We start from the raw sequence: 25966 nt of genomic DNA, 5'->3' as shown, positions 1-25966 counted from the left end.
ATACATCTCGCTGATCACCAGGCCAAGCGTTCTCCTAAAATTTGGGTGAACTAAAGCCATAGTCGGAAGAAATGTTTCTAAACGGTCCCAATAGCTAGTTTATTCTTTGATGCATGTGGCTTACCTGCGGCATGTCAATGGAACCGCATTAAGACATAAGTTTCTTTGACAGAGTGTTTAGTATATACTAAAAATTCACAGACATTTAAACACTTTTTTAAACTGTTCGGTGCATTGATCCATGATGTAAACTGCTAATACTTCACAGCTAAGTGATGATGTCAGTTAAACCAAAAAAAGCAAACACGTGCTTTTTCTTACTTTTCGTCACGTGGTGACGTTGGAATGTAGCTATACTGTGCAGGGGCGATACAGAAAAGGGAGGGGCAGAGCGGGCAGGTGCCCCCCCCCCCCCCCCCACTCTTTATCGGCAAAAGGGGGCAAGAGATGTTTTTGCGCCTTCAAAATTGTTGTGCGAGTCTTCTTTTCCAGAACTATAGGCATGGCAGCTATCTGTAGATCATCAAAATTTATACCACGGAGACCCATAGCTGAGCTGGAGATGAATAAACAGCGTTCAGAAAGTCCTTTTCCACTGCAAGAAACACATTTTCTGGACCATAAGACCATCATTTTGAATAAGGCAGCCTATTCAGCAGATCAGTAGGCCCAATGTTGCGTTAAGGATGCTCCTTCGCTGGCTGGGGAGGCCCCCGTTACCAACTTGAAGGCCCTACTCTGAGTTAGGAGGCACCATCATATTCAGCAGGTCCCATTTCTGGAACAGGAGGCCCCTTTCATTCATCATCATATTTCCGCGATTCTGGATCAGGATGTCCTATTCTGGGATAACGAGGCCCCATAGCGGGATTCTGAGGCCTTTTCGTACATCGGAAGCCTCAAGTTCTGGATTAGGATGCTCTTCCTTGCACCAGAAGGCCATTTTCTTAAACAGGAATCCCTGTTCTATGATATTCAAACCTATGCTTGATAATCATACTGCGCCATTTCTTTTTTTTTGAACTGTCGGCATTTATCAACATGGATGTGATACATATAACGATGTGTTTCGTGGCACACGCCCCCGGTGCCCTTAAACACGACACTGCCCAGGAGGGCCCCGTTGGAGGGATCCTATTTTGTTCTGGAGGCCACTGAAAATGCCCCTTCTTCTTGCCCTCCCCCCTCCCCCCCCCCTCAACTCAAAATCCGTGGCGCCAGCCCTGGTGCTGGGTGTAGAGCTGTGAACGCGCTGGCTGCGTGTTTAACAAAATGCTTGCCGGCGCCGTTGCGTTCTGCTTTGCATATTAAGAGATACAACGATTTCGACAGGGGACACGTTTTCGCTTTCATGAAGACAAACTGGTCAACGCTTGAAATGGAACAAACAGCGGTGCAAAAACCGACGGTCGTGAAAGGGACAAAAAATGACGATTAAGAGTTTCGAGCCCAGGTCTTGGCTGGAAATGAGCCGTGTACAAACGAGACTGATGACACTATTTTAACGTGATTATAGTCCCACGCCATTAAAAAAATCGTGGGCTGCTAATTGTATCGCATTTCTCAAAAGAAAATCTCTCCGCGTGGAAAACAAAGTATACTAGCTTCGGTGCTGAAAGTCTACCTTCTTAGACCGTGTTCTTCGTAAGCTCAGACATTTAAATGATAAGAGCTAACCCATTTCTAACAGACTTTTCAAGGGGAATGTGATGGTTATGTTCGTTTCTTTCAGTTAAGTGTCGCCTAGGTCTTAGTAAGGAAAAACAGATGTTCTATTTCCAGCTTACACAAATTACTTTTTAACTGTGACATTGCGGCCCAGAATTTATTGTTCTTGCCGCCTCATGACATCACAGCGCGGAAGTTGTCATGGTATTGCATTGTCACATTTACTCCAACTGCAAGAGGTCTGTTTCAGTTATGTTACATGTGGTAGTGTTTAAGAATGCTTTTCATTGCGTTTTGCTTTGCTTTCGCAATAGAAATCTGCAAAGTTAGGAGGCATCTCTATTGATGCAGTCACTTCTAGAAAGTGGTGCAAACTGGACTATGTGCCGAACACAAAATATAATCTTTTGAAAACTTTGTATATCGTACTTAATCTTTCTAATCTTTATAATCTACTGAACACCTTCCGAATGGCTTGCTCGAAAAGCTGTCTCTATGATTAAGCTCTTACCACATTTAGTTTCAATATCACTTTTGTATCGTGTTACATGTGATGCGGCCGAGCGTCCTTTGGTCCAGTTGAGCTAACAACTGCATACACCTATATGTGAAACCTTCGGGGAAATAATTAGGACTGGGTGAGGAAGGTAAGAAATCATGTTTGCATGCCACATTTCAGTTTATGAAGCTCATGGGATCCATTTTTAATACAAATGGATTTTGCGACTTTGAAGTCAATGCAATTTTTACTGATGATCATGCGTATTACATTAATACTTGAAAGTGATCGCAAGCCTAGGGCTCATTTGCATACTGACATGCACCTTGTGATAATTAAATGACATATATATATATATATATATATATATATATATATATATAGGCGCAAACGTCCCGGCCATGCTTAGAAAGATCAGGGATGGTTAGCGCCAGACATGAGGACGACCTCGACCTCGTCTTTTGCTTCGACCTTGCGAAGGCGATTTTCGCCTCCAATTCGGCTCGGCTTCAGCTTGGGCCTTGTGTCATTTTAAATGGTTGGCTTCGGCTTTACCTTCGGCTCTGTACCATCCTTAACAGCTGGCTTCAGTCTCGGTTTCGGACTCAAGCATTTTGTAAGTGATGTTCCGGCTTCGGCTTCAGGTTATCTTGAAGCGCTGGCTACTCCCTTGACATGGCATTTGGTACTGCGGTTGCCCCCCATCGTGTCGTTGCAGTTGCAACAGTTCGAAAAGGCAGACTGCATCGTCCCTTCACCGCAATGGACCAGGCAACTTTTCAAAACTGCGAGGCATACTTGGCAAACAGACAGAAACCAGCAGGTTGCGCTCAGAACCATGCTGCAGGAATGCCAAAAAAGTTGTTCACAATTTACAAACGTAGCATGGCTGCTAAAGCCCAATAAAATAGCTCATTCGTAATGCTAATGCGTGGTCACAATTGCTCCACAAAACACCAAGGACATGCGTTTATACCATTTGATTGCAAAGACAAAAAATGTTTTTTGGTTTTCAAAATAACATGCTTCCCTACATTTGGCTTCGACTTCGATAGCATCATTTTGAACTGATGGCTCGGTTTTGATTTCGCGCTTTCTAAGCTCGAAGTCACTGCTTTCAGCTAAGCTTGTAGTAAGCTTGAAATCACTGACTTCGAATCAGGCTTCACGTTTTAAAAGCACTAAGCCAGTCGGTTCGGCTTCCGCTCCACAGTTCTAGCCTTTGAAGCCACCAGCTGTGGCTTCGACCTCAGCTTCATGTCATCGCCTTAGCCTTGCATCCGGCTTTGGATCCAGAAGCTTAGCTTTGTTGTCATGCCCGGCCAGCATAGATTCCTGATGAGGTGACAACGGAGTCATTATACTACATAAATTGCCTTGCAATATAATATCGTTTTTTGTGATCCATACAAAGACCTCCCTACCGCCAGTTCCGCAAGTTGAGAAAAATCAAGTCGCTTGGTGGCTTGTATTTTCAGTACCGACTGCGACTGCCTGTTTTCGAATTTCTTACGTCACTAGTTGGCGTTGTTACAAGTTCCGAACCAAAACTGGTCCAACGCACGATAGTGAAATATCAGCCGTGTGCAATAATGCGAAAAGGAAATTGCGTAATACAATTGGCAAACGCTCTCTGCAGGATGCATGAGCGCGTACCACTCTTCTAATCTGTCATTGGTGTCTACCAGTTTCAGTCTTAGGTTTGAATCCAACAGAATTCTAAACAGGGCTTTGGGGAAATTACGTGATCCGGTCAAATTGCATCCACAGATTAATCCACAGACGTGTATTGATAGTCTGATGCTCGTAGTCTGTAGGGAAGCTGTTTTGCATAGCCGGTGGGTACGTGGATGTTGGGAAAATGTGTTCTCTCATTGCTGTCGAAGCTATCAGAGGTCAGATTTAATATTTTATTGGCTCAAAAACAAAGTGGACTTATCCAACTGCGAGGCAAAATAACCACTTCGTTGCACCTTTCCATCGCTCCAAACTACCTCTAACAACGAAGAGTGAGTAAGTTTCGCCAGCCATCTGATCGGTGCTCCGAGATAATCAGCAAGCCTGCCAAAACTGTGGATCTCCTGGGAATAAACGTTATCAGCACAATGCCTCCATCATATATCGATCAGGCATCGTAGTCAACATTTTCCAGTATCGGTGGGCTACAGATTGTTTTCCCACCAGATTGTTTTCATTAGAACGATCATTGACTAATCAGGCAGGGCTCGCTTGTCCCGACGCGTTCACGTGAACATGTGATCTATCGACATTCACCAGGCATTTAGTGTCGGGATATGCAGCTCGCTCTACAAAACGGAGGCGTTCAGAGCCTTTGGATTCATAGCATATCTCTTGACTGCGCTTTTCGACTATTCGTAAGCCTGCATATTGTGCAGTGGTACAGGTCTGCCCTACCATCTTCCTCAGATTTGATGTTTGACATTTGGTTATTATCAATTGAAATTGTGACCACGTCCGCGATCGGACACGACTTGCACCATGGGCGTAATATTGCGTGGAATAATACGGGGGTGGCGGGGGGATATGTTTTCCCGAATTCACCAACTTACATTTTTCTGTCCATTTTTGTACCGCAGCAGGGCCATGTCCAAGGGCCGTGCAAGTCACTTCCGCTCCCCCCTCCCCCTCCCGGAGCCCGAGGTTTAGACGAGATACTGCCCCGGTCCCAATACAGTGAAATTTGAGGAAAACTTGACATCTCCCCAACCCCAGTTTTCTTAGGAATATTCCCGTTACGAGTATGGCACGCAAAACGCACGTCTTCTCGTTTTCAATGTCATCTTCAGTTTGACTTGCGGCCATAAACTCCCATTTGACAACTTCAATCCTGAATGCCTTCCCACTTTCAATCCCAGAACTTTGGTTATTGACACCCGTGGGCAACTGAGCCGGTGTGGTCTGTTTCCAGTAGCCTTTGGTCAGATTGGACAGTTTGTGCATCTTGACTGCATCAAGTGTCACCGAAAAATAATTGACCAACAACGTGCCGTGACGTTTATGACTGACACTTTCACTCTAATCACCAGACATATAGCCCGATTGGTTTGTCAACGTCCAGTGGACCACCGACGTGGGGGCATGGGCTATATCACGCGACAATGTTAACACCTTACACCGAAACCATTCGGAAGCTCAGCAAACTCGACCATGAGCCTCGTGTCGATAACGTGCATTCTTAGGGGCATGTCAAGCCTCAACCTGCCATTCAAGTGCCGCTCTCGTCATCACGCGATCCGCCGTCGGGCGCGGCCGGCCGGCCTACCTCTGCCGACGAGCCAGATGAGGAGCAAGAGGGCGGCGTGCGCTCCGGCCGGGCGGCGCATGGTCGAGCCGGGCGCACGGCACGCCGTCGGCGGACGGCCACGAACGGCCGGCGCACATGCCACTCCGGCGGGGTCGGCACTGGCGGCGGCCGGCCGGCGGCGGCGCGCCCGGCGCTGGTCGATGACGCTCGCCTCTGATCGCCGCCGGCTGTCGGCCAATCGACGGTCGCGCACCGTCGGCGCCGGCGACGGTATCGACGGTGGCCGCCGCGGGCGCCGGAGCCGGCCGGCGGCGGGGCGGCGCGCCGACGCCGGGGGCCTCTCCGGGCCGCGGGATGGGAGGCAGAGGAGGGGACGGTCTTGAACACGAGGGGGTTGTGTCGGGCACATGTCTGCCACATGGGAGGCGGACATGTGCCCGACAATGGAAACTGCCTCAATGGTGGAAGCGATTGTCCCGATAGACACAAATGAGCGTCATCAGATCATACGTACAACGGGCACTTAACCATTGCATTTCAGTGCCCCTAGTATATCAGGAGCTCACCAGAGTGAATCAAAGTCTTGTCAATAATAACCTCACTACGATTGCGGTAGATAAAGTGATACAGCAATAGCTCCATGGGTAATTCTCTACCAGAGAGCAGGGAGAGAAAAGGTGTGATACCTGATGTGAAATTAGTATGATTCCTTTATAATACAGTTACATACATCTTTCTTTGTTGTAATCCAGCTGCACACCACTCTGGTGCACTCCCGCGACCTAGTCTACACCCTGCTGCTCGTGACCGTGTGGTCCTCTTATCTCCTGCCCTGCATGATGTGTGTAAAGATTTGTGCGGGGGTTTATAAAAGATGAGAGCAGACTTTCTGCAAGTATGTGTCGTTGAATATGACAGCATATCTGGTTGCAGTGCGTTTCTTCGATACTGGCTCTAGGTTTCGCACCAGTTTTTTCCCACTTCAGATGAAGTATGTAACTTTATTTATTTTGTAGCGTTCCGATAGTTCAACCAACATCATCGGTCACAGGCACGGCCACACACGATGCAGAGTAAGCAGTTACAACGTATATTCGGTTCGATTTCGACGTTGCATGGAGATAACCGAGTCATGAATCGCACTAGGATTCCGCCTTTTTGGAGGATTCATCGTTACTTTCAGCAGATCGGCCAAAGACAGAATGCCCCATTCGCTTTTGAAGCCCATGGAGCGGGATTAGTCGGGTCCTTTACCCGCCATGCTCTGGCGTTTTCCTGCTCCCACGAGGAGCCTAGGTTTCGTCGCATGTCACGACACTTTTCAGAAAATGGTCGCCTCGGATAGTTAGCATCTCTTCGTCGAGACCCAGCCAAATGAGGGAAGGAAATGGTGAAGTGGCAATGCTGCTGTTCAAGGCCGAGGAGGTGGAGAAGGAGATCCACCACGTTGCGATCTGTGATCTTCCTGTGATGTGAGGCGGTGCCAAGAGCCTGTAAGTGGGATATTCAGTTCACAGTGATCTTTCTGACTGTCATTCGGGGGTCCTTGTTTGGTGTGGCGGACACTTGCTCGATTACAGCTGGGAAAGAGACAATAATGGGGCGGCCTGATTTAGGCTCACCATTGGTCACCAGTGACCATGTGTAGTACCATCGAGGGGGGGGGGAGGGGGGAACTCCCTCCATCGTTGAATGGATGGGACATCCCCCTACCTTAGCAATCTTCTTGCAGGAGGAAATATATTTTTCGTATGAAAAATGTATCTAATGATAATCCAGTAATATGATATCTAGTATATAATATAATAATAATATAATCTGCTAATAACTTATAGCTAATAATGTAATATAATATTGTAATGTAACCTAATAACTAATAATCTAATGCAATCGAATGATAATCTAAGTATATTCAAAGAAAATCTACGTGCATTTTTCTTACAGATTTTTTCACTAAGGGCCGCTTATCCCCAATTTTTACCATTATGTAGAAGTTCACTCACATCGGTAGGATAACATGAATGCTAATGCAAAACTACTAGGGCTCCATGAGGCCGCTCGATAGTTTTTCCCTGTTTGGGCCGGGCACATTCAGTGTCTTTGTCGTCCGTGCATATAGCTTTACTCGGATTAGGAGGTGGTTGGAGCATAATGTGCCTGTAGCCTATAAAAATTAGCACATTTTCTAACGGAAATGTGAAAACTGATCATGAATTGCAATATACGCGCCATAATACAACATAATTAATTTCTTAGGTACGGCTGCTATTTTCCTACCCTCTCGTCAGTGCCCATCACGTTTCATCACCGTTTCCACCGTCGCGTTTTTACGGTAGCTTTAGAACGTAGCTAGATGCGGTCATTTCATTTTATGTGTACTTTCTATTGATTGCGAACCTAGGACCATATTCTTCATAAATGTCTTGCATGAACTGGTTATTACATTGTATTGTGCTTACCAATTACTGTACTTCTAGTGACCGTTTGAAGGCCAACTTTGGTGGATTTTTTTGTTGTAGCTAAGTTTGTCTACAGACCTGTACTGGTCGCGCATGCGTAATAACGAAACTAATGCCACCTGTCGTACCTTCCCCTCCCACTCCACTCGCAGTGTTCCACCGTTATGACGTTAAGCGTTGTCACATCCCGTGGCAAGCGGGAATCATTTTCACCAGCATTAATAGTGAGTGAGGATAGGCCATCTCGCTACAACTCAAAATGATCATTTAAAAAATGTTCGACATTTCTATTGGGTTTTGAACTGAACTAGCTATATTGAAGATTATTCGGTGCAGTTCGCAGCCCTGTCCTTCTTAAGATTTCAACACCTCTAATTTCTGAGCTACGCGCTCGCAGAGATGTGCAGCATATTTCGGGGAAGCACTTTCAAGATCACCCAGGCATCCACGACGCCATAATTGCGTTATTCAAATCACGTCGCTCCATTAGGCATGCGATAATCAAGGCCAAGAAACATATAACTTTCCGGTCCTCCATATCTGACGAATGTAAGCACAATTTCCAGATGTAACGGCTGACAATTGACTTTCAGTCAATGTTGTGCAAGGTACGATAGGGTATTCAGACAATGACATATTGAAAGGCACATTTACTTAACAGAGAAATCATGTTGTCTGGAGCAGCCTTTTCCACCTAAATGTATACCGATAAATATAAGTGAGCTTATTTCAGTCTGCGTGATACTCGGTTCTACATTTTCGAAAGTAAAACATTCCATTTTAGGTGGCCGCACAAAATTGAAAAGAGTGTTCCACAATTGCAATGGGTTTTGAACTGAAATAGCTATCTTGGAGAGCATTCTGTGCAGTTTACAGCCCTGCCCATCTTAAGACCTGAACCCTTCTAGTGTTTTTGGTTACAAGCCCACGATGATGTGCAGACTATCTTGGAGAAACTATTCCAAGGTCACCCAGGCATTCGTGACATCATAATAACGTCATTCAAGTTATGTCGCTTCTTTGGCCATGCTACGGCCAAGGCCAATAAAAATACAGTTGTTGAGTGGTTTATTTATGGCATTTATGAACACAGTTTCCAGATAAAGCGGCCGTCAGTTGACTTTCAATCAACGTGCTGCAAGGCGAGATGACGTAATGAAATAACTACTTATTGAGAAGCCTATTTACTAAACAGGGGATATATATATATATATATATATATATATATATATATATATATATATGTGTGTGTGTGTGTGTGTGTGTGTGTGTGTGTGTGTGTGTGCGTGTGTGTGTGTGTGTGTGAGTATGTGTCATTATCGCATGCTAAAGATAAGATTGAATCCAAGGTGCCTTTGGTTATCCAATGAGGGACAGCTTGCACATACAAATATGTGAAGTCATTAGTTCGCAGAGTTGAATGATGCTGTTACAATGAATTGGAGAATGAATACCGTTATACAAATCTGTGTTCCGTAGCCTGCGTACCTAAATGCATGCATGCCGACCATTTCTATCCATCTATACATAGTTAAAGAACAGCAGCCCGCTACAGACCTATACTCGGCCATCTCTGCCATTTTGCGCGGGGAATGGCAGAGCACATGGGATGCGATGGGCACCAGTAATCTCAAAAACGTTAAGCAGATTGTTCAGGAATGGCATTCATCCTATCAAAAGTCCAGACGGGAGGAAGTAATCCTGTGTCGGTTGCGGATTGGCCATACTTATGCTACACATCGATACTTACTGTATCGCGACGAACTACCACGATGTCGCCACTGCAACACCACGCTCACAGTGGAACATGTACTCATATGCTGCCCCACACTACGCGTCGAGCGTCTGAGGTACTTTGGCCCGGCGGCGCCGTCCCTGGCGCTCTCCGATTTACTATGTGACAGCTCACCATATATCGAACACCTCAGGTTTGTATCGCATATTAAGTTCTACACTTAATAAACACCTGGCTGAATAGTTCATACCGCGTGTACGAAGTTTAAGGTTACCGAAAATGTCGTACCATTATGTTTTTATGGGTTCAAGTATTCAAGTATTCAAGTTATTATATCATTAGTTACGCGTTCCTGTCACAACTCAGCCGTTTCCATTTCTGACTAATATATACTTTTAACCATTTACCGCCGTAGGCACTCATTTAGCTGTTATGGGCGCAAACTGACCGCAGTAGTCGGCGCGCCCTAAAACTAGAATCAACAACAATAAAGAACAGCAGTAGGTGCCAATGACTGTTTGGAACCAGTAGCTCCGCCGCCGAGTCAAAGTTAGAAAGCGACATCGAAAATTCTAGTAAGACAATTCCTTTCATGGAACGTCGTCTGCGTAAAGTTACCTTATGAATAAATAAATGCCGGTGGGCCATAGGCTCCCTCATGGTACGGAATTTATGCTGGAACCAAAGGTAGGAGCACTGGTCGTCGGGCAACCCAGGTGATTTATACAAATTATGTTGCGCTGTCCCTATCACGTTATCATGGGTTGAACGCCGGGTTGACTAAACCAGCTGGTTCCAAATAGGGAAATATGTCACTGTACTGTCATTGAAGGATAGGAATCCGCGCATACTTTGGGCGTCGTGGCCGCTTGATGTTACGAGCATTGACTGCTATGAGTCTGAATATTGCAAGCTTGTACGTCATAAACGCCGCCAGTTGACACGGAATTGAGTGCATTTTGGATGTCATGAACAATGGACGCTGCGATCTTGGAAGTCCTGATGGCTACACGGTCCAATACACCCGCAGCATTAACTCTCTTACCCCTCGCAAGCCAATGACAGAATTCGCAAGGCCCTGGTACCGCTCGCGTCGTCGGTCGACCGACGCTTCAGGTAACGGACCACGCGGCGCCAGGGCGCCTGTGCGTCCCGCCAGACCTGCCGCGGTGAAGCACATCAGACACCCTCTAGTGTAATTTTCAGCTAAAATGTAATTATTTAAGTAGAGAGGCTCGCTCTGTGACCTGCCACCCTTCCCAAAATACGCGCCTGATGCATTTGCGCGTGCCCGGGTGGCTGGTTGAATATCCTTCTCTTGGGTAGGGGTTCAATTGCCCTCTCCCCGAGATCTAAAACTAAGAAATATAGATGCACCAACTTTGCGGAACTGGTTAACCTGTATGTAAAATCACTTTGTGAAAATACAAGGTTCCTAGGTCATGACCTTTGGGTCAAATAAGGTCAAATAATGTCAAACTCTAGATTAGTGTCTCAAGTGCCCCCAGACCTCCTCACGCAGTCGCCTTAAACCCATATGCCTAGATGCCTAGATACCTAGATGCCTTTAAGCTGAGGGCTACTAGTTTTCGTGTAATGTCAGTTACCTTTTTACCTTAAAAGATTATGGCAACCAATATTCTGTCAGATTGCTTTTATTTTGGCATTTTTATAAGCGTCAAGGGCAGCGCTAGATGTTCCTGAAAAGAAATCGTTGAATTTTTTTGGGTACTTTTTAGTCAGTTACTTACTCTGACCTTCAAGAAGTCCATGGAATACGTTTCTCGTGGTTCCTGTCATAATAATTCGAAATGAGCGCCAGAAATTTTATAATGCAGCAAGCTCCACATCAAAACAGCAGGTTGGCTTATGACTCGGTCTGATCCTCCTACCTGAAACCAGTTCAATGGAAGTTGTTGCAATCCTAGATTCGATTGCTTTATTGCCAAATAAATCATCTCACCGATGTATCGCTTCGTCAAACATTCCGCTTTCGCATGACATTGAACGATTCCTAGACATTGTCTTTGCTGACAGCTACGGCCTGACTACGACCTACCATACGCTAGGAAATTAGCAAAATGTATCTAATTATCATACCAGAAGATCCGTACCTTAATTTTCTACAGCTATGCAAAGTTTGGCGCGGCTACGCCACACTGTTCAGAAATAGGTCTGGAAAAACCTTCAAGAGATTCAATTGCCTCCACCTGAGTTGGTGCGAGACAGGACTGGTAAAAGTGTATTCAGATTTGGAAACAAACGATGCTCTCAGGGTCCATTATATTCATACAAACACTACGCTGGTGCGACATTCCACAAACCTGCTCTTTGTCGGGTCCGTGCGTTGGGTGGTGAGTTGTGCGGCGGGATTATTTTTCAGGATTTGAAGTTTTTGAACGTTACGGCTCTTTCCGGAAAGCTACCAGGTGCTGATTGATATTTCATTGCATGTTCTGTATTTCTTTGACCGTAATTTAGCGAGCTTCTTGAAAGATTTTGCACATTATGTCGAAACATTGTTATGCTGGTAGGCAGTATTGGTCATTGTGAAGGACCTCAGCACTATGTGTCCAGGTTTCACTTTTCTCAACTAAAATATCTCAGCTGGTATGCGTCAGCAGGGTATTCTATGTTTTGTCTGCGGGTCTATGGATAGGCTTCTAAGTGTGCTGTTTAGAAAAGTAAAGATTGTATTACATTGCATTAATCTGGCTTCATAGTATCAGTTTTCAGAATGAAAACAGCTCAAAAATGAAGAGAATGCATAAACCGTTTTTCCCAGGAAAGCCTCTTTTTAAGAAGCATTAGGGGATTATGTATGTCTATCCTGAAATCCAGTAAATTTTCCAGAGTATGGCAAGATGGGAAATTTTTTGGCTATGCATAACAATGACTGTTGGCTGTGCATGGTGCAGCCAGCTTGAGAGTTGTGTCTGGGGGTTGTTTTCCAAACATGTTGAGTGTGAATAGGGAATCTCTGTAAATAGTTATCAGTGAGACAATCACCTGTAAGATAATTTTTCCTTTGCCAAATGTGCTGCATATGGAATTGTATTGGGTAAAACACATTGACAAATAAGCATGCTCCCTTGCTTGCATGTTTATGCTGTGGCTTTGGTGCACTTAATTGTGCACAGCTGAAGCCTTCTTCCAAGTGTCTGGTGTCTGAGTGTCTGGGATGTACATCGATATGATTTGTAATTCAGTCAGTTTTTATATCCTGAAATGGGCTGAGGAAGCCTCAAAGATAAATATAAATTGTGTTGTGTGTATTTGTTCAGGCCTTGATGAGATGTTCAATTTATTGTGTTTACCATGCATTATGATATGTTTAATTCATTATGTTCATAACATTGGTTTTTGTGGTTGTGAATATTATGGTGTTCTTAAGGCTGTTTTGTCTTCAGATTAAGGCCATATAATTTGAAACCATGTCAGCCTTGATAAGGTGGAGTTATATGATCACTCAGTGTTATTGTTTTTTAGATAGTGTAGAAAGTCAAGACTCATCCATCAGGAGGGGGTCAATGAGTTGACCCCATTTTTATTTAGTTACCATAAGGTTAACTGACAATATTTTTGGGACATGTCTCTGCCAGTTGTAATAGACACATTATACCATACTGGTGAAAAGAAATGTGTGATTGGGTGCTCAACAGAAATATTGTGGTATTTTGCATGTTCCTTGTGCATTCTTGCATGTTGAGATAAGCCATTGACCCTTTTATTCAAGGTAGTGAATGTGTTTTTCCTGGCCCTGGTGTAATATCTTTCATTATTATACATGTAATAGTGTACCATAATGGTGGGAACAAATGTGTACAAATATTTTGTGTGGTGAATGAGAAGAGGCTCCATGACATCTGATATTGGTTAACAAAATCATAAATAACCACTAATCTAAAAGCCCAAAAGTGATGTCTTGAAACATCAAGATAGTATAGAAAATGGGGCTACATAGCATAGCCTTTTGGCATATTGTGATAGGCTGTTGCTTGAATGTCATGCACATATATGCATTTACCAGCATACAGTTTCTCACGAGAGATGACAACATGGGAACAGCTCAGGGACAGAAAAGGGAAGAGTGCAATGAGGCATGATGCAGTGAAAAAGAATGGATTTCTCCATCAGTGTGCTTGGTATTTGGGGCATTGGTGTGTAATCCAAATGTTGGCTCCACTAACACTTGATGGTGGATTAAGCTCTGAGAATATTCCATGGCTAGGTACTTTAATAGGCACCTGCATGAACATCAGTAGTAGGACAACTAGCTTTTTGCATGCCTTGTTGTCAAACACTTTTGCCAGATACAGAATGTTCAGTGCTGTTTTAAGTTGGGAAATGCCTCTTTCCTTAAAAGTTGTTCACAAATGTTCACACATTTCGGATCACAAATGAGTATGTTCTACTTACATTGAAGTATTTCATATTTTATCAGTGTTTACCCCAGCCAGGAGGAAATCAAATTCAGGGTAGCTGATCCAAAGAAAAACTTAACTAAGCCTATTTCACACTCATAAGTGTTCAGTTGAATTTTAGAGGAAATTGTTTTTTATCATGCATGGCAGGTGAATGACTTTTCAGTTGCTGGTTGCTTGATGTAAATGTATATATTAAAAACTCTTGGTGTCCACGGTTGTATTTAACTGCACCATTTGTTTGTGATGAATACACTACCATATACTGATGAGAATATCATTAGTCACAGATCATTGATTTTGCATTGTCGAAAGCAGGGACATTTTTGTCCTCATCATCTCTGTTCCATAATTTTTGTAAGACTCACCCACACTTGTAACCACTAAGGACGTTGACATATTGGGATGTGCCCTGCTGGAACCAATGGCAGGGTACTGCTGCAGGAATAAAACCTCAGACCTCTCGGTCCTCATGCTGCATACCACTCGGCCACTTCCAATTGAGTGTGTATTGTGTATATGTGCAATGCCAGCAGTCAGCTGTGCTCAGTCTATGAGCCAGCAAAATGTATCATCGAACAGGAAAGGCCTGCATGGAAGCATGTTAGTGGGATGATAGAGGAGCATTCGTCACAACATGTATACCGCCGAAGCAAACCACATCGTTGGTATTAATTGGGTCGATAAGGCACGTATTTACGCAAAAGTCCAACAGGACGTCGCCGTACAGCGCGGTTGTCCATGTGTCGCCTAGCCAGTCGCGATCAAACCCGTAAAGCACCGATTGACACCTACTGTCAATATGGGGGAGGACACGCACGGGGGGGGGGGGGAGGGCGGGGGAGGGGGGCAGTCGGAGGGCGCCTGACACCGTCATCTGCTGGCAGATGGAAGACCAGAAGTCCAGACCGCGGGATGACTGTCTGCCGCTGAGCAAGATCCGGACCATCATGAAGAGCTCGCCGGACATCGAGCTGGTCAGCCAGGAGTCGTTGCCGATTGTGTGCCGCGCCACGGTGCGTACCGTCACTGCCTCCTCCTCCTCCCATACGCTGCACCCGCGGGCCAGGGGCACACTGGGCGAGCCGCGCAAGTGGTGGCGTGGCGCAGCGTGTGTTTAAAATGACGCCTACTTTTTGGTGCTCCAATCGCTCGTAACTTAAGCTGCTTGGTGTCATGGGCTACTAGTGGACATGTACATTGGAATTTGGGAGATTTAAATGTCCGACGGAGAAGTCGGATTCGGCAAAGATTCGGAGATCAACGTCTCGTGTGAATATTTCGGAGCATTCCAAAAGCTACTGAGAACGCACAGATATTTGCAGCAACAATCATGAACAAATTTGTGCGGAATAACCAGTCAGCGTTTGGGTCATCGCGCGCGGAGGGAAAAAAGGTCGAGCGCTCTCGGTCCGCTGACACCGGGTTCGTGCACCAAAAAGGCCAAGCTGCACGGCAATAGTACGTGAACCGGATCCCTTATGATGCGTGTTAAAAACAGTGCTGCGCGGAAATTATGCAGCATATAGATCGGGACGGCAAAATGAAATGTCGCAATCTACTAGCTATATACCAGGAAAAGTTTGGACGGGCTTAGTCGTTCAGGCTGTAAGTGTCCTAAAACACATCGGTTCTCCTGTGCTAATCGGTTCGCCCGATGACATACGACCTTGATCCGATATCCTCTGATCCGAAGTGCGGTCGAAATTTGATTGTCTTGCCCGGCATACTCTCATTGGAATGTATGTTTGTGATTCCAGATGAAATTTCCGGACATTAGAACACAAACTATCTGAATAGGCTAACCATAATATCCAAATACGGAAACCAGGCCGGATTGCTGTTTTCTCTCTAGCGAGGTAAATTGAATTGCAGTAGTGTCAATTTTTTTGTAAATTATTGGGCGGCCGAACCGAATGCCCGACGGCCTACCTCCCTCTTATTTTTTCTCACTAGATTTAGGCAACTGAATTGCAATCACAATATACGTTTTTATGGTATACTTTAAAAAAGCGTTTTATTCAAGCAGTATAGGAGTCGTGCAGGGTTGGATCCAGGGAGCAGGCGCTGGACGCACGAGTCTCTCCTGATCGACACGTAAAGGCGCTCCTTTAGAGGCCATTTTAGGGCGCCGATGATGCTCTCCTTTGGCGGTTATGGGAGGCGCCACGCATTTTGGTTATGGGGGGACGGGCACGAGATCAGCCATGAAGGACTCAGGCCATCCTCATATTCCAGAGTTTTTCACTTCAACCTCACGAACCATTGCGTGTCTTATGGCGCCAGGTATGCGAAGTTTATTGCATCGTTTATCCGCTCGGCTGTTGCGATTTTTATCTTGTGGTGAGAGCAACCATAACTTTTTGTTATGAACGTCGTACGAGACGCCACCACACAGGAAGATCAAAGAAGAAAGTCTTTGTGTTGTGACCATCTTTTATCCGCGTTTTTTTGTAGTATTCCAGCCAAAAACGCGGAGGGCATCTCAACAGGGTCCTCCCAAAAGAATACAAATTGACACCCGTGTTAAAGCGTATTTTTGTTTGACTTTTTTACCATTACGTAGCGATCACACGTGTGTTTGCGTAATGTGTGGTTCACACCTGTTCCATGTTCTTACTCACACGCAGTGGCCTGGTACTGTGAACGTGCGACTTGACAGGTCTCTTTACCTTTTGGCTGGCTGGGCGGCCAGCGCGTGTCGCAGGGACGCCAGTTATGTTAGCACGCGCTCAGGTGGCCGGTTGAATGCCCTTCGCTGGGGGTGGGTCAATTTGAACCTCCCCCTGAGATCTCGTAAACTATGATAGCTAGAGACACCAAATTCACAGGATGGGTTCATCTTTATGTGAAGCCACATGCGATGTTTGGGTCAAATAATGCCAATCAAGGTGGAACTCCACATTCGTATGAAAAAGACCACAGACTCCCGCATGCAACCGCTGTCAACCTAGATACCTGTTGTAAACAAAAGGTCGATGGGGTTTATTCAAGGTCATTGACCTTATCTGACCTGTAGAATATCAAGATAATCAAGCGACTACGGGATCGCTGCTATTTTGCCATTTTAATAGGCGTGAGATATTACGCCAGATGGTATGTTCCTTAACACAAAATGCTGGCCGGCGTCATTTTATGTCATTAATCTAATGTGACCTTGTTGAGTCTATGGAACATGTCTTTGGCGATTTCTGTCCTTAATGAATTAAAAATGTGGAACAGAAAATATCTCTCAAAGTGAGCATTCGGTAAAAAGCCGGTTAGTTTTGACTCCGGTGTGACCTTTGTACCTGACTCTAAGGTCAATTGAATTTTTTGCAGTTCTGAATTTAGTTGGTGAATTACTTAAGAAACTATCCCAGCAACGTATGGCTTCGTCTAACACTCCGTTGTCGCATCAAATGGAACGATTCCCAGAAATACTTGTGCTGACAGCCATGACCTGACTTTGACCTGTCATGGGTCAACGACCTGACAAGGTACATCCACTTTTATACCAAAAGAATCTTTATTTAATTGCGTACAGCTTTCAAAGTTTGGTGCGGTTACGCAGCGCCGTTTGCAAGTCACTCCGGAAAAACTTCATTTGACATCACTTTGACCAGCGGTCACATTGCCCCCTCCCCCCACCCGGGGTCCATGCTAAGCTCCAGGGGGAGGCACTGGATAGGTGCCCAGCTGTAATGTGTGCATTGTGGATGTCATTTAAACAGGCATGTAAATGGGAGTCATCATCTTCATCATCAATCCAGAACGTAGCTGAACACGAGCTTCCCTCGTTACTCGATATCCAGTTCGTAAAGCACGCCCTGCAAATCGAAAGGAATGCTGTGCAAGTCACGTACCACCTTATAATGCAGTCGGTTTTGTCAGTGGCACGTGCGCCTGCTTTGTTGCTAGGTTACGTACATAAATGTCGTGATGTTAGCAACCTGCCTGGTGTGTGATACAGTTGTCCATGCCAAGCGTTGTTGCGCGATGTCTGTAGCCGATGTAACGGATCATCTGTTTTCCAGGAAATGTTTATCCAACATTTCATCACCCAGGCCTATGTGCACAGCAAAAACAAGAAGGCCATTGAGTATGCAGATATCGCTGTCGCGGTAGAAAATGAAGAAAATCTGTCATTCCTTGCTGGTAAGCTGCTTGTTATTTCCCATCAGCGTGTCGCATTGAAACCGCTGCGGTTAACATCTTTTGTCCGTTTGGTTGGCTGCGCCCCAGGCCGGGATCACGGCCATGGCGACCAGTGTTTCATAACCCCGTCCGGGTCCGCTGATTGTGCATTACAAAAGATGAGCGCGCGCCCGTATCTCATGATTTTACAACATTGTTGAGCCGGATTTGGTCACCGTTCGAGATCGTATCGTGGAGCCGGGTTTGGTCGCCGTTCAAGATCACATCGTTGAGCCGAATTTGATGACCGTTTGAGATCATATCGTGGAGCCGGATTTGATCACCTTTCGAGATCATATCGTGGAGCCGGATTTGGTCAATGATTGAGATCACATCGTCGAGCTGGATTTGATCACTTTACTGGTCGATGTCACATGTAGACAGCTCGTTGTGCGACGTTTTCGTATTGTGTTCGGTCATTCGCTGTCGTGAGACAACGAATCTGTACCACTCATGGATACAATGGGATGTATTGCACACGCATAGTGCTCGTAATCCATCGGATACGAACTAATCCGGTCTTAAATGGAACTGGCTTGCAAAATGCGACTGAAGTGAATGAATAAAATAGCGAATAGAGATAACGGAATGCTCGCATTGAAACCTTTATAGATAATCACTTTATAACATCACTTAATGTAATGAGATGATGCTGTCTAGTTTTGGAAAGCCACAATTGCTCAAAAAGTGCACAAAGATGTCGAGCTGCCTTTCCAAAATAGAGTCCTGTGCTCAGGCCATCAAAACGGCTGCGGTGGTGTCCGGAAATTCACCCTTCCGTGACAGTTGTTTTAAGCGTACCACCTGCCTTTAATCGACGTTCCGTACCGTTGCCATGGTGATAACTGCATGCATTTTCTTCAGATATACTTCCCCGGAAGCGGTTGGCCGGCGAGTGTGTCGATTTGACCAAGAAGAAGGCAGCAACGACACCGACCAAGGCCGAGCCGGCGCCGCAGCGGTGATCCCTGTGCAGCCGGCGCTGCAGCGGTGACGCCTGTGCAGCCGGTGTCGCAGCGGTGACGCCTGTGCAGCCGGCGTCGCAGCGGTGACGCCTGCCCAGCCGGTGTCGCAGTGGTGATGTCTGTGCAGCCGGCGCCGCAGCGGTGACGCCTGCGCAGCCGACGCCGCAGCGGTGATCCCTGTGCAGCCGGCGTCGCAGCGGTGATGCCTGTGCAGCCGGCGCCGCAGCGGTGATCCCTGTACAGCCGGCGTCGCAGCGGTGATGCCCGTACAGTCGGCGCCGCAGCGGTGGTGTCTGAGTAGCCGGCGTCGCAGCGGTGATGCCTGTGCAGTCAGCGCTGCAGTGGTGATGCCTGTGCAGCCGACGCCGCAGCGGTGATGCCGGCACATGACTGTGTTTAGTGCTTCATTCCAGACCGCACGCTCGCGGTCTCAAGCTCATGCTCAACAACAGTCCTGGAGTAAACGCATCGTCTTCCGCGCAAATGATGCGTGGAAACTACAGAATTGTTACTGTTTAGTCGTGTATTCCACGCATCTGGTGGGCTCATCATAACTTGTTTGGTGGTATCCGCCGTATCATGTGTGCATCCAAGTTCACAGTCGTATAAATACATTCACATATCTCACACGTACACGAGTTGTCCATGGCTGGCTGTCGTGGAACTGAAGGCGAGATCTCTCGTCTTCCGCTGCGTCACTTGTAAATATGTGTGCTACAGGTTTTCACAAGCCAATTCATATAACCTCATGCTTTGTACACACTTCCAGCAAACAGTGCAGCACTGCAGTGTGCTCTCAGGAAACATGTCATGTGTCAAGACGTCGCAATCATCCAGGTTATCGAAATAGGAAGCAGAACAAATCTGAACAATGCCCGTGCATCCGTTCCGCCTCGCAAACGGAGAGAGAGTCCAGCTTGCTCTGTAAGGATTGTCTTAAATCGCGTGATCTCTGCGCCCAGAGATCCGAGTTTGAATAATGCCACGTTAATGCTCGGTAGTCGTGTTCCGCGCACTCCCTGCCACGAGCGAGGGTGCTCGCTGCCGCGCGCCGGCGCGTCACCGGCTCCGCCAGGCCGCGCGCTTAACGCCGCCGCATGCCTCCTCAGACCACCTTGTTGCCCCGCGCCAGCCACCGCTTGGTGAGGACGCAGAAGATGGTGCAGACGTAGACGAGGGCGAGGAGGGCACACGTGACGGAGAGCGCCAGCACCGACGTCCGCGTGGGGCACTTCTCCAGCAGCTCCACGCCCTCCTCGGTGAAGCTGAAGTCATCTGCGGGGGAAGCGACACGTTACGCTAGCCTCGTGAGGGGCTTTGTGGTGGGTGTTTCGCTTGGTCAACGACCAGAGCTGACTCGGCGTCCTCACACAGGATGCAGCGTCTAGTCGACGTTCCTCACGACGGCGATGAGAGAACAGTAATAAGTGGACGTCCAAAAAATATTTCACCGGTGCCTGCGACCCCGTTGATTTCTGGCCCAGAGAATAGAAGTCGGGTGGTCCAGAACCTTGACGTGCCCACGCTGTGCAGCGGTCTGTCGGCACATGCGGACCCATTGGAAAAGCGCTGCCGGACCGGCAGGGGAGCAGCGCGCTGTACTCACTGATGGCGTTGGCGTGCGTCGGCGGCTGGACTGGCGCGGGTCGGCTGCGCGGCGTCATGTCTGCTGTCCCGCCTCTCCGACGTGCCCACCGCCTCGTCGCCCAAGTCCAGCACTAGGATCTCCTGACTCAGAGTCATCGACTCGGAGTCGCTGTCGGGGCCGGGCCGGTCGTTGGTGGCTGAGAGGACGGCGCGCCGCCGCCGCCGGCCCCAGGACGAGAACTGCTCCCGGTTGTGGCTGCACTGCGCCTGCGCGGACAGGCGGCCGGGCCCGGAGTGAGCGGGTACAAGACGAGACCGCGGCACAGATGGTGATATGCGTCGACCCATGCTTTACTTCGTGCCATGTTTCACTTTCCTAACCATAATACGCTCTTTGTGTTTTCCCTTTATCTGCTTCTCAATCAAGGTCCATCACCAAAACTTCAGTGTGAGAGTTACTCTGGCACATGCTGCCTGCAAGGTAGCCGCACTGCTCAACTTTGCTAACCCACATTGACAACTTCCTGCATTTACTGGGTACGGTGCACTCCTGCTCCGAACACGCATGAACTTCGTCTCGCGTGTTCAGCCGTCTGGGGTAGTAATCAGATCAGCTGTGTGTAATTGCGGCCCCACGCCGCTAACCGGATTACGTGAACGCCACCGCACTCTGGATACAGCGACGCGCTTTGCTCAGCATTTAGAACCGGTGTCGGACTCTCACCGGCTCGCACTGGCCCAGGCAGTACTTGACGTTGCACTGGAAGATGACGCCGTAGGACTCGGTGAATCGGAACGCCTCGTAGCTGGACTCCAGCGCGTAGATTTGTGATGTGAAACGGGGGAAGATGGCAGGATCCACCGGACAGCTGGCGAGAGACGCAAGTATGTCATGATCAGATAATGACTGAATGATATCCTCTCCAGCCAGACGCGCCGCTAGATGGGCGTTTCTTACTCTCCCCTAGCCTCAAGGGCCACAGTCTTTTATTTCCGCACCATTAACGGCTCGTCAGGTTTCCTTGAGTGCCGCGTGAGTGTCCGCCCCAACCCGACCCTTAAGACAGTCATGGCTGTGCCCCTGCTGACAGCCACTACGACTCAGGATTCACAGTTGCCTACTTTGTATATGCTCGGCAAGCAGCTGTCCCTGAGCTCTCCATGGTTCTGGGTGTGTTTTGGCTTAGAAAAAATAGCAGGTGCCCAGTTGCACTGCCGTCAAAATTGCAGTTAGCCTCATCTTTTAAGTTTTCTGTGAGCGTTAACGGCGTTAAAGGTGGCGACCAAGGACTCCACTATGTGACCTTCAGGTATAATCTCTACTGTCTCCTGAGTTCAATCTTGCGGGACTTGTAACCTGCGTGTGGCAGTCTAAAGCCCGCAGTCTAAAGCCCGCATAATCGTCGTGTTGAATGTTATTTGAGCTGCCGTATAAACAAAGCGTTGATTCGATCGATATGTGTAGCGAAGCGAGCGCAGTTTTATAGGCCTGCCGGAAACATTGGTGGTGCTGCAATGTCATGGGTAATACCGGTGGTAGAGCCGACTGGGTGATACATGAGTGATACAGAAGTGCTTGTGTGTCTCATGAAACACCGCAACATAGGCATCACGCGACACTTCGCCAATGATGACGGCCAGTAGGGATTCCAGCCTCCTCCAAAGCCTGGAGGCGTGCCGCATGTCACCATGCAACGAGCGTTCGCTCCGCGTTCACGGATGGGTTTGGTTCGTGCTGACCCGTTCTCGTCGATGATCTTGAAGGTGCTGCGGGCATCCTTGGCCATTGCCACACAGTTGCGGGCGAAGATGCCGTACGGTGCTGGAAACAGGGTGGCATACATTGTGAGGGAACTCGGCTGTTCTGCGCAAAGGAATAGGACACTGATGTCTGCTCTTTCTTGAGGGAGAATGAAGTTGCACCGCATAGAAACGAGCACGCTTGCTGGGTTGCCACCATATGTAGTACAGTTGCCACCATAGTTGCCACCATATAGGACGCACCATGGTATGTTCTTTAGCCAGCGCCCAAATATGAGAACACGTCAGCCCCATTAGTGGTAGGAACCGAGCTGACTTGTTTGGCCGTCTCTGCAGCACGCGGACCAGCACCCATTACGACCACGAATCGCTGCGCCCTTCCCTTCGATGCCCTGAAATGCAAAAGGCAAGCCGCTGCCTGGCTTGAGTAGTGGTCGCGACGAGTACTCACAGTTGGGACCTTGGTGCGAAAGCTGGACAGCTTACTATATAAGGGGAGGGGTATGAGTCGGTACCCGGTGCTGATGTGGAACCCGGTGCGGAAGCGGAGTAGGTACTTGCTGGTGGATCCAGTGCTCACTGCTGCTAAGGGTCTCGACGCCGAAAGTGAGCCCCACACTCAGTGTTCCTGGCGGGGGGGGGGGGGATGACGAGCCAGTACTCACTGTTGCTGGGGATCTCGATGTCGGAGGTGAGCCGACACCCAGGAGGTCGTGAGCTAATACTCACTGTTGTTGGGGATCTCGATGCGGAAGGTGAGCTGGTCTCCGATGCGGACCGTCTCGACCTCGCGTCCAGCGCCGTTCAGGATGCTGATCCGCGGCGGCGGAGCGGCCGGCGCTGACGTGATGGAGATCATGTCCGGGTCCCTGGTGGAGCGTCCGCCCGCTCAGAGAGCCGCTCGCCCGCTCAGAGAGGCGTCCGCCCGCTCAGAGAACCACTCGTGGAGCGTCCGCCCGCTCAGAGAGCCGCTCGCCCGCTCAGAGAGGCGTCCGCCCGCTCAGAGAACCACTCGTGGAGCGTCCGCCCGCTCAGAGAGCCGCTCGCCCGCCCAGAGAGGCGTCCGCCCGCTCAGAGAGCCGCTCGCCGTGTCTCGCACGCGGACGCCATTTGATTGCGGGGGGGGGGGGGGAGGGCGGTCGACGCTCGTGTGTACGGCTTTCAATGGCACATGTTCTGAGATAAATCAAGCTTAGCATGCGCAGTACCATGAGGGGGGGGGGGGCTGAAGTATATGCCACGCATCAGGCAGCACGTGGCACGTGTTTGTTTTGCCGCTGTGCGGAAGGCCAGGGTGACGGAGAATTAAATATAAGCAAACATGTCATCAGGACACTTGGACATGTACGCATGCGTCCGCTGAGCATGAATGGTGGCCTCTGCCGATTGTCGAACGCCGCAGAAACATCTTGCGCATCTACCTGATCGGAAGCATGCCGAACGTGATGTTCTTGGAGGACATGTCGTACGTGCAGCGGACCTTGTAGATCTTGTCCGTCTTGGTCATCACCACCGAGTGGTGCTGCACTACCACCGTGTTCGAGTAGACGGTTCCCTGCATTGGAGAGAGCGTGTTCGCGTTCATCTCGGCACGTGAAAAGCGTGCTCGGATCAGCATGGTATGCCAGCATGGTATGCCAGTTTGGTATACCAGTATGGCAAGGAGGTCACGATTTCGCCGGATGTCTTGTAACAGGGGCTCTTACAAGATCGTCTTTTAGGATTGCTTCTGTACTGCGGGCGCCACGGCAACCCCCCGCGCATCGAATCCCCGCGTGCGCGCTCCAGTTCAGCTCAGCGAGTCACGTACGAGCCTGGGGCGTGGCCCGACTATGTCGGCCGGCGCCGCCGCCTGACACCGGACGGGGAGCCGACACACGGACGACAGCTGCTCACCATCGACTGGGTGTTGCAGTCCTGGCCGGTGAGGCTCAGGTCCAGCCGGAACCGATCCGAGTTGATGACGGCCACGTTGCATGTCTCCGACCGGCCCAGCGCGTAGATGCGGCCGTTGAAAGGGCGGTTGGTGGCCACCTGGACGGCGATCCGTGTGTCCTTGCACTGCACCGTCACTGGAAACAGAACCTACGGTCAACCGTACTGGATCGGTTAAAATTTTGTGGACGTTGGTATGTGGCGTGTGTTTTTCCAGTTGCCACGAAAGTTACTTTGGGAGCAAATGCGACATGTATTCTAGCTTGTACTTTCGGGATCCGTTAATTTGCACAGGGGGAAAAATGACGTAGGTAGAATATTATCCCTCCACAAGCCGCCGGTGGTGGAGGCACATGACCTTGCAAGGTCAGCTGACCAGCGGGCCGGGACCTCGGCCGGGACATACCGTCGTAGCAGGTGCCGGTCGAGTCGCAGTTGATGTCGCCGCTCTGGGAGGCTGTCTGGTCGAAGTTGCCGGGTGGACCTCCGGACGTCGGGTTGGGTATGGTGACGGTCTGACCTCCCGACCCCTGGCACGTCACCAACTACCGGGTCAGGGCCGCTCAGGTCAGGTCAGGTCAGGTCAGGTCAGGTCAGGTTGGTGCAAGACCTTGGCAGCGGCATGGCAAGGCGATCATTGTGCCGCACTTGCGTGGCGTCGAATTACGCTCAGTTGCGTATTGCATACAAAACAACGCATACTATCTGTCAGATGGTCATACTTCACTGGTACTGTTAACGGATTTATGCAATTATGTAGCAGTTTGTGAGCCAAATTTATTGCTGTTATGGGTCGCTGTTTCTGCGGCGTTTGACTCGCCAATCGTAAGTAAGGCGGCATTTAGGTTGAGCGTGGCATGCTATGCTTTAGTCGTGCTTTATCCAGTTACTGGTGAGAGGTGCGCTAGTGTCTGACCTGACGTTGGGTCCACGCCCACGGCGCCGGGGTCAAGGTTTACGGGGTCGGAGTCGGCTCCGGACGGCGGGGCTCCGTCCAACGATCCTGATGCAGCATCGGCGGGGTCAGTGACGTCATGTGACCCCACTGCCACTGCGGTCAGCTCAGGGCGTCAAGCGTTACATTGGTCTGGATTGTGTCACAGTTTAGCGGTCTAGCTGGCGAAGGCAGAGCAGAAATTGTTACAACCCGTATTATGACGCCAGAGAATGCACCGCATCAGTCACTCTGACGAAAGAGCTCTGCAGCTTGTGATATCAGTTCAGCAGAAGTCCGTTAAAGTCGATGCATTATGCATGCTGTTGACAAGTGGGTTAAAATTGGTCGCCACTGGTGAGAGTACAGCCCAGCTAGTTCCGCGGTATTAGTGGGTTCAGTATTTAGCTCCGGACAGGAGGTCACAGGCAAGCTGCACACAGTCCTGGGGTTAGTTCTAACGCCCCTATCGTCGTCTGTCCGACAACAGCCAGTGTCATTTGCGGGTACCGTCCCCGCCCGATCTCATATGCTGGCCAAAGCTTGGTGGTTCGAGGA

The 25966-nt window shown here is 48.6% G+C and overlaps 1 protein-coding gene and 2 pseudogenes across 1 annotated transcript; 1 reads left to right on the top strand and 2 right to left on the bottom strand.

Annotated features, from left to right (window-relative positions):
• The window catches only part of LOC119100724 (acetylcholine receptor subunit beta-like 1), a 48983-nt pseudogene extending 43419 nt beyond the window's left edge, over positions 1-5564 (bottom strand).
• A 6644-nt stretch (positions 5565-12208) lies between these two features.
• Positions 12209-19387, top strand: LOC119100723 (chromatin accessibility complex protein 1). The gene is made up of 4 exons (XM_037223813.1): positions 12209-12236; positions 14938-15066; positions 18067-18187; positions 19091-19387. The coding sequence occupies exons 2-4, from the start codon at positions 14938-14940 to the stop codon at positions 19189-19191; spliced, it is 351 nt and encodes a 116-aa protein (XP_037079708.1). The 5' UTR covers positions 12209-12236; the 3' UTR covers positions 19192-19387.
• A 45-nt stretch (positions 19388-19432) lies between these two features.
• Positions 19433-25966, bottom strand: part of LOC119100609 (uncharacterized) — a 28135-nt pseudogene continuing 21601 nt past the window's right edge.

Source organism: Pollicipes pollicipes, unplaced genomic scaffold (genome assembly GCF_011947565.3).
Source record: "Pollicipes pollicipes isolate AB1234 unplaced genomic scaffold, Ppol_2.1 Scaffold_4881;HRSCAF=5763_pilon_pilon_pilon, whole genome shotgun sequence".
Lineage (NCBI taxonomy): Eukaryota > Metazoa > Arthropoda > Thecostraca > Pollicipedomorpha > Pollicipedidae > Pollicipes > Pollicipes pollicipes.
The sequence above is the reverse complement of the archived record's forward strand: the minus strand, read 5'-3'. Positions and strand labels throughout refer to the sequence as shown.

Bases quoted from the DNA above. Each gene is read 5' to 3' on its own strand.
- LOC119100723 (XM_037223813.1), top strand. From the start codon at position 14,938: ATGGAAGACCAGAAGTCCAGACCGCGGGATGACTGTCTGCCGCTGAGC. The intron at 15,067-18,066 runs GTGCGTACCGTC...TCTGTTTTCCAG, and splicing joins CGATTGTGTGCCGCGCCACG to GAAATGTTTATCCAACATTT. The intron at 18,188-19,090 runs GTAAGCTGCTTG...CATTTTCTTCAG, and splicing joins AAATCTGTCATTCCTTGCTG to ATATACTTCCCCGGAAGCGG.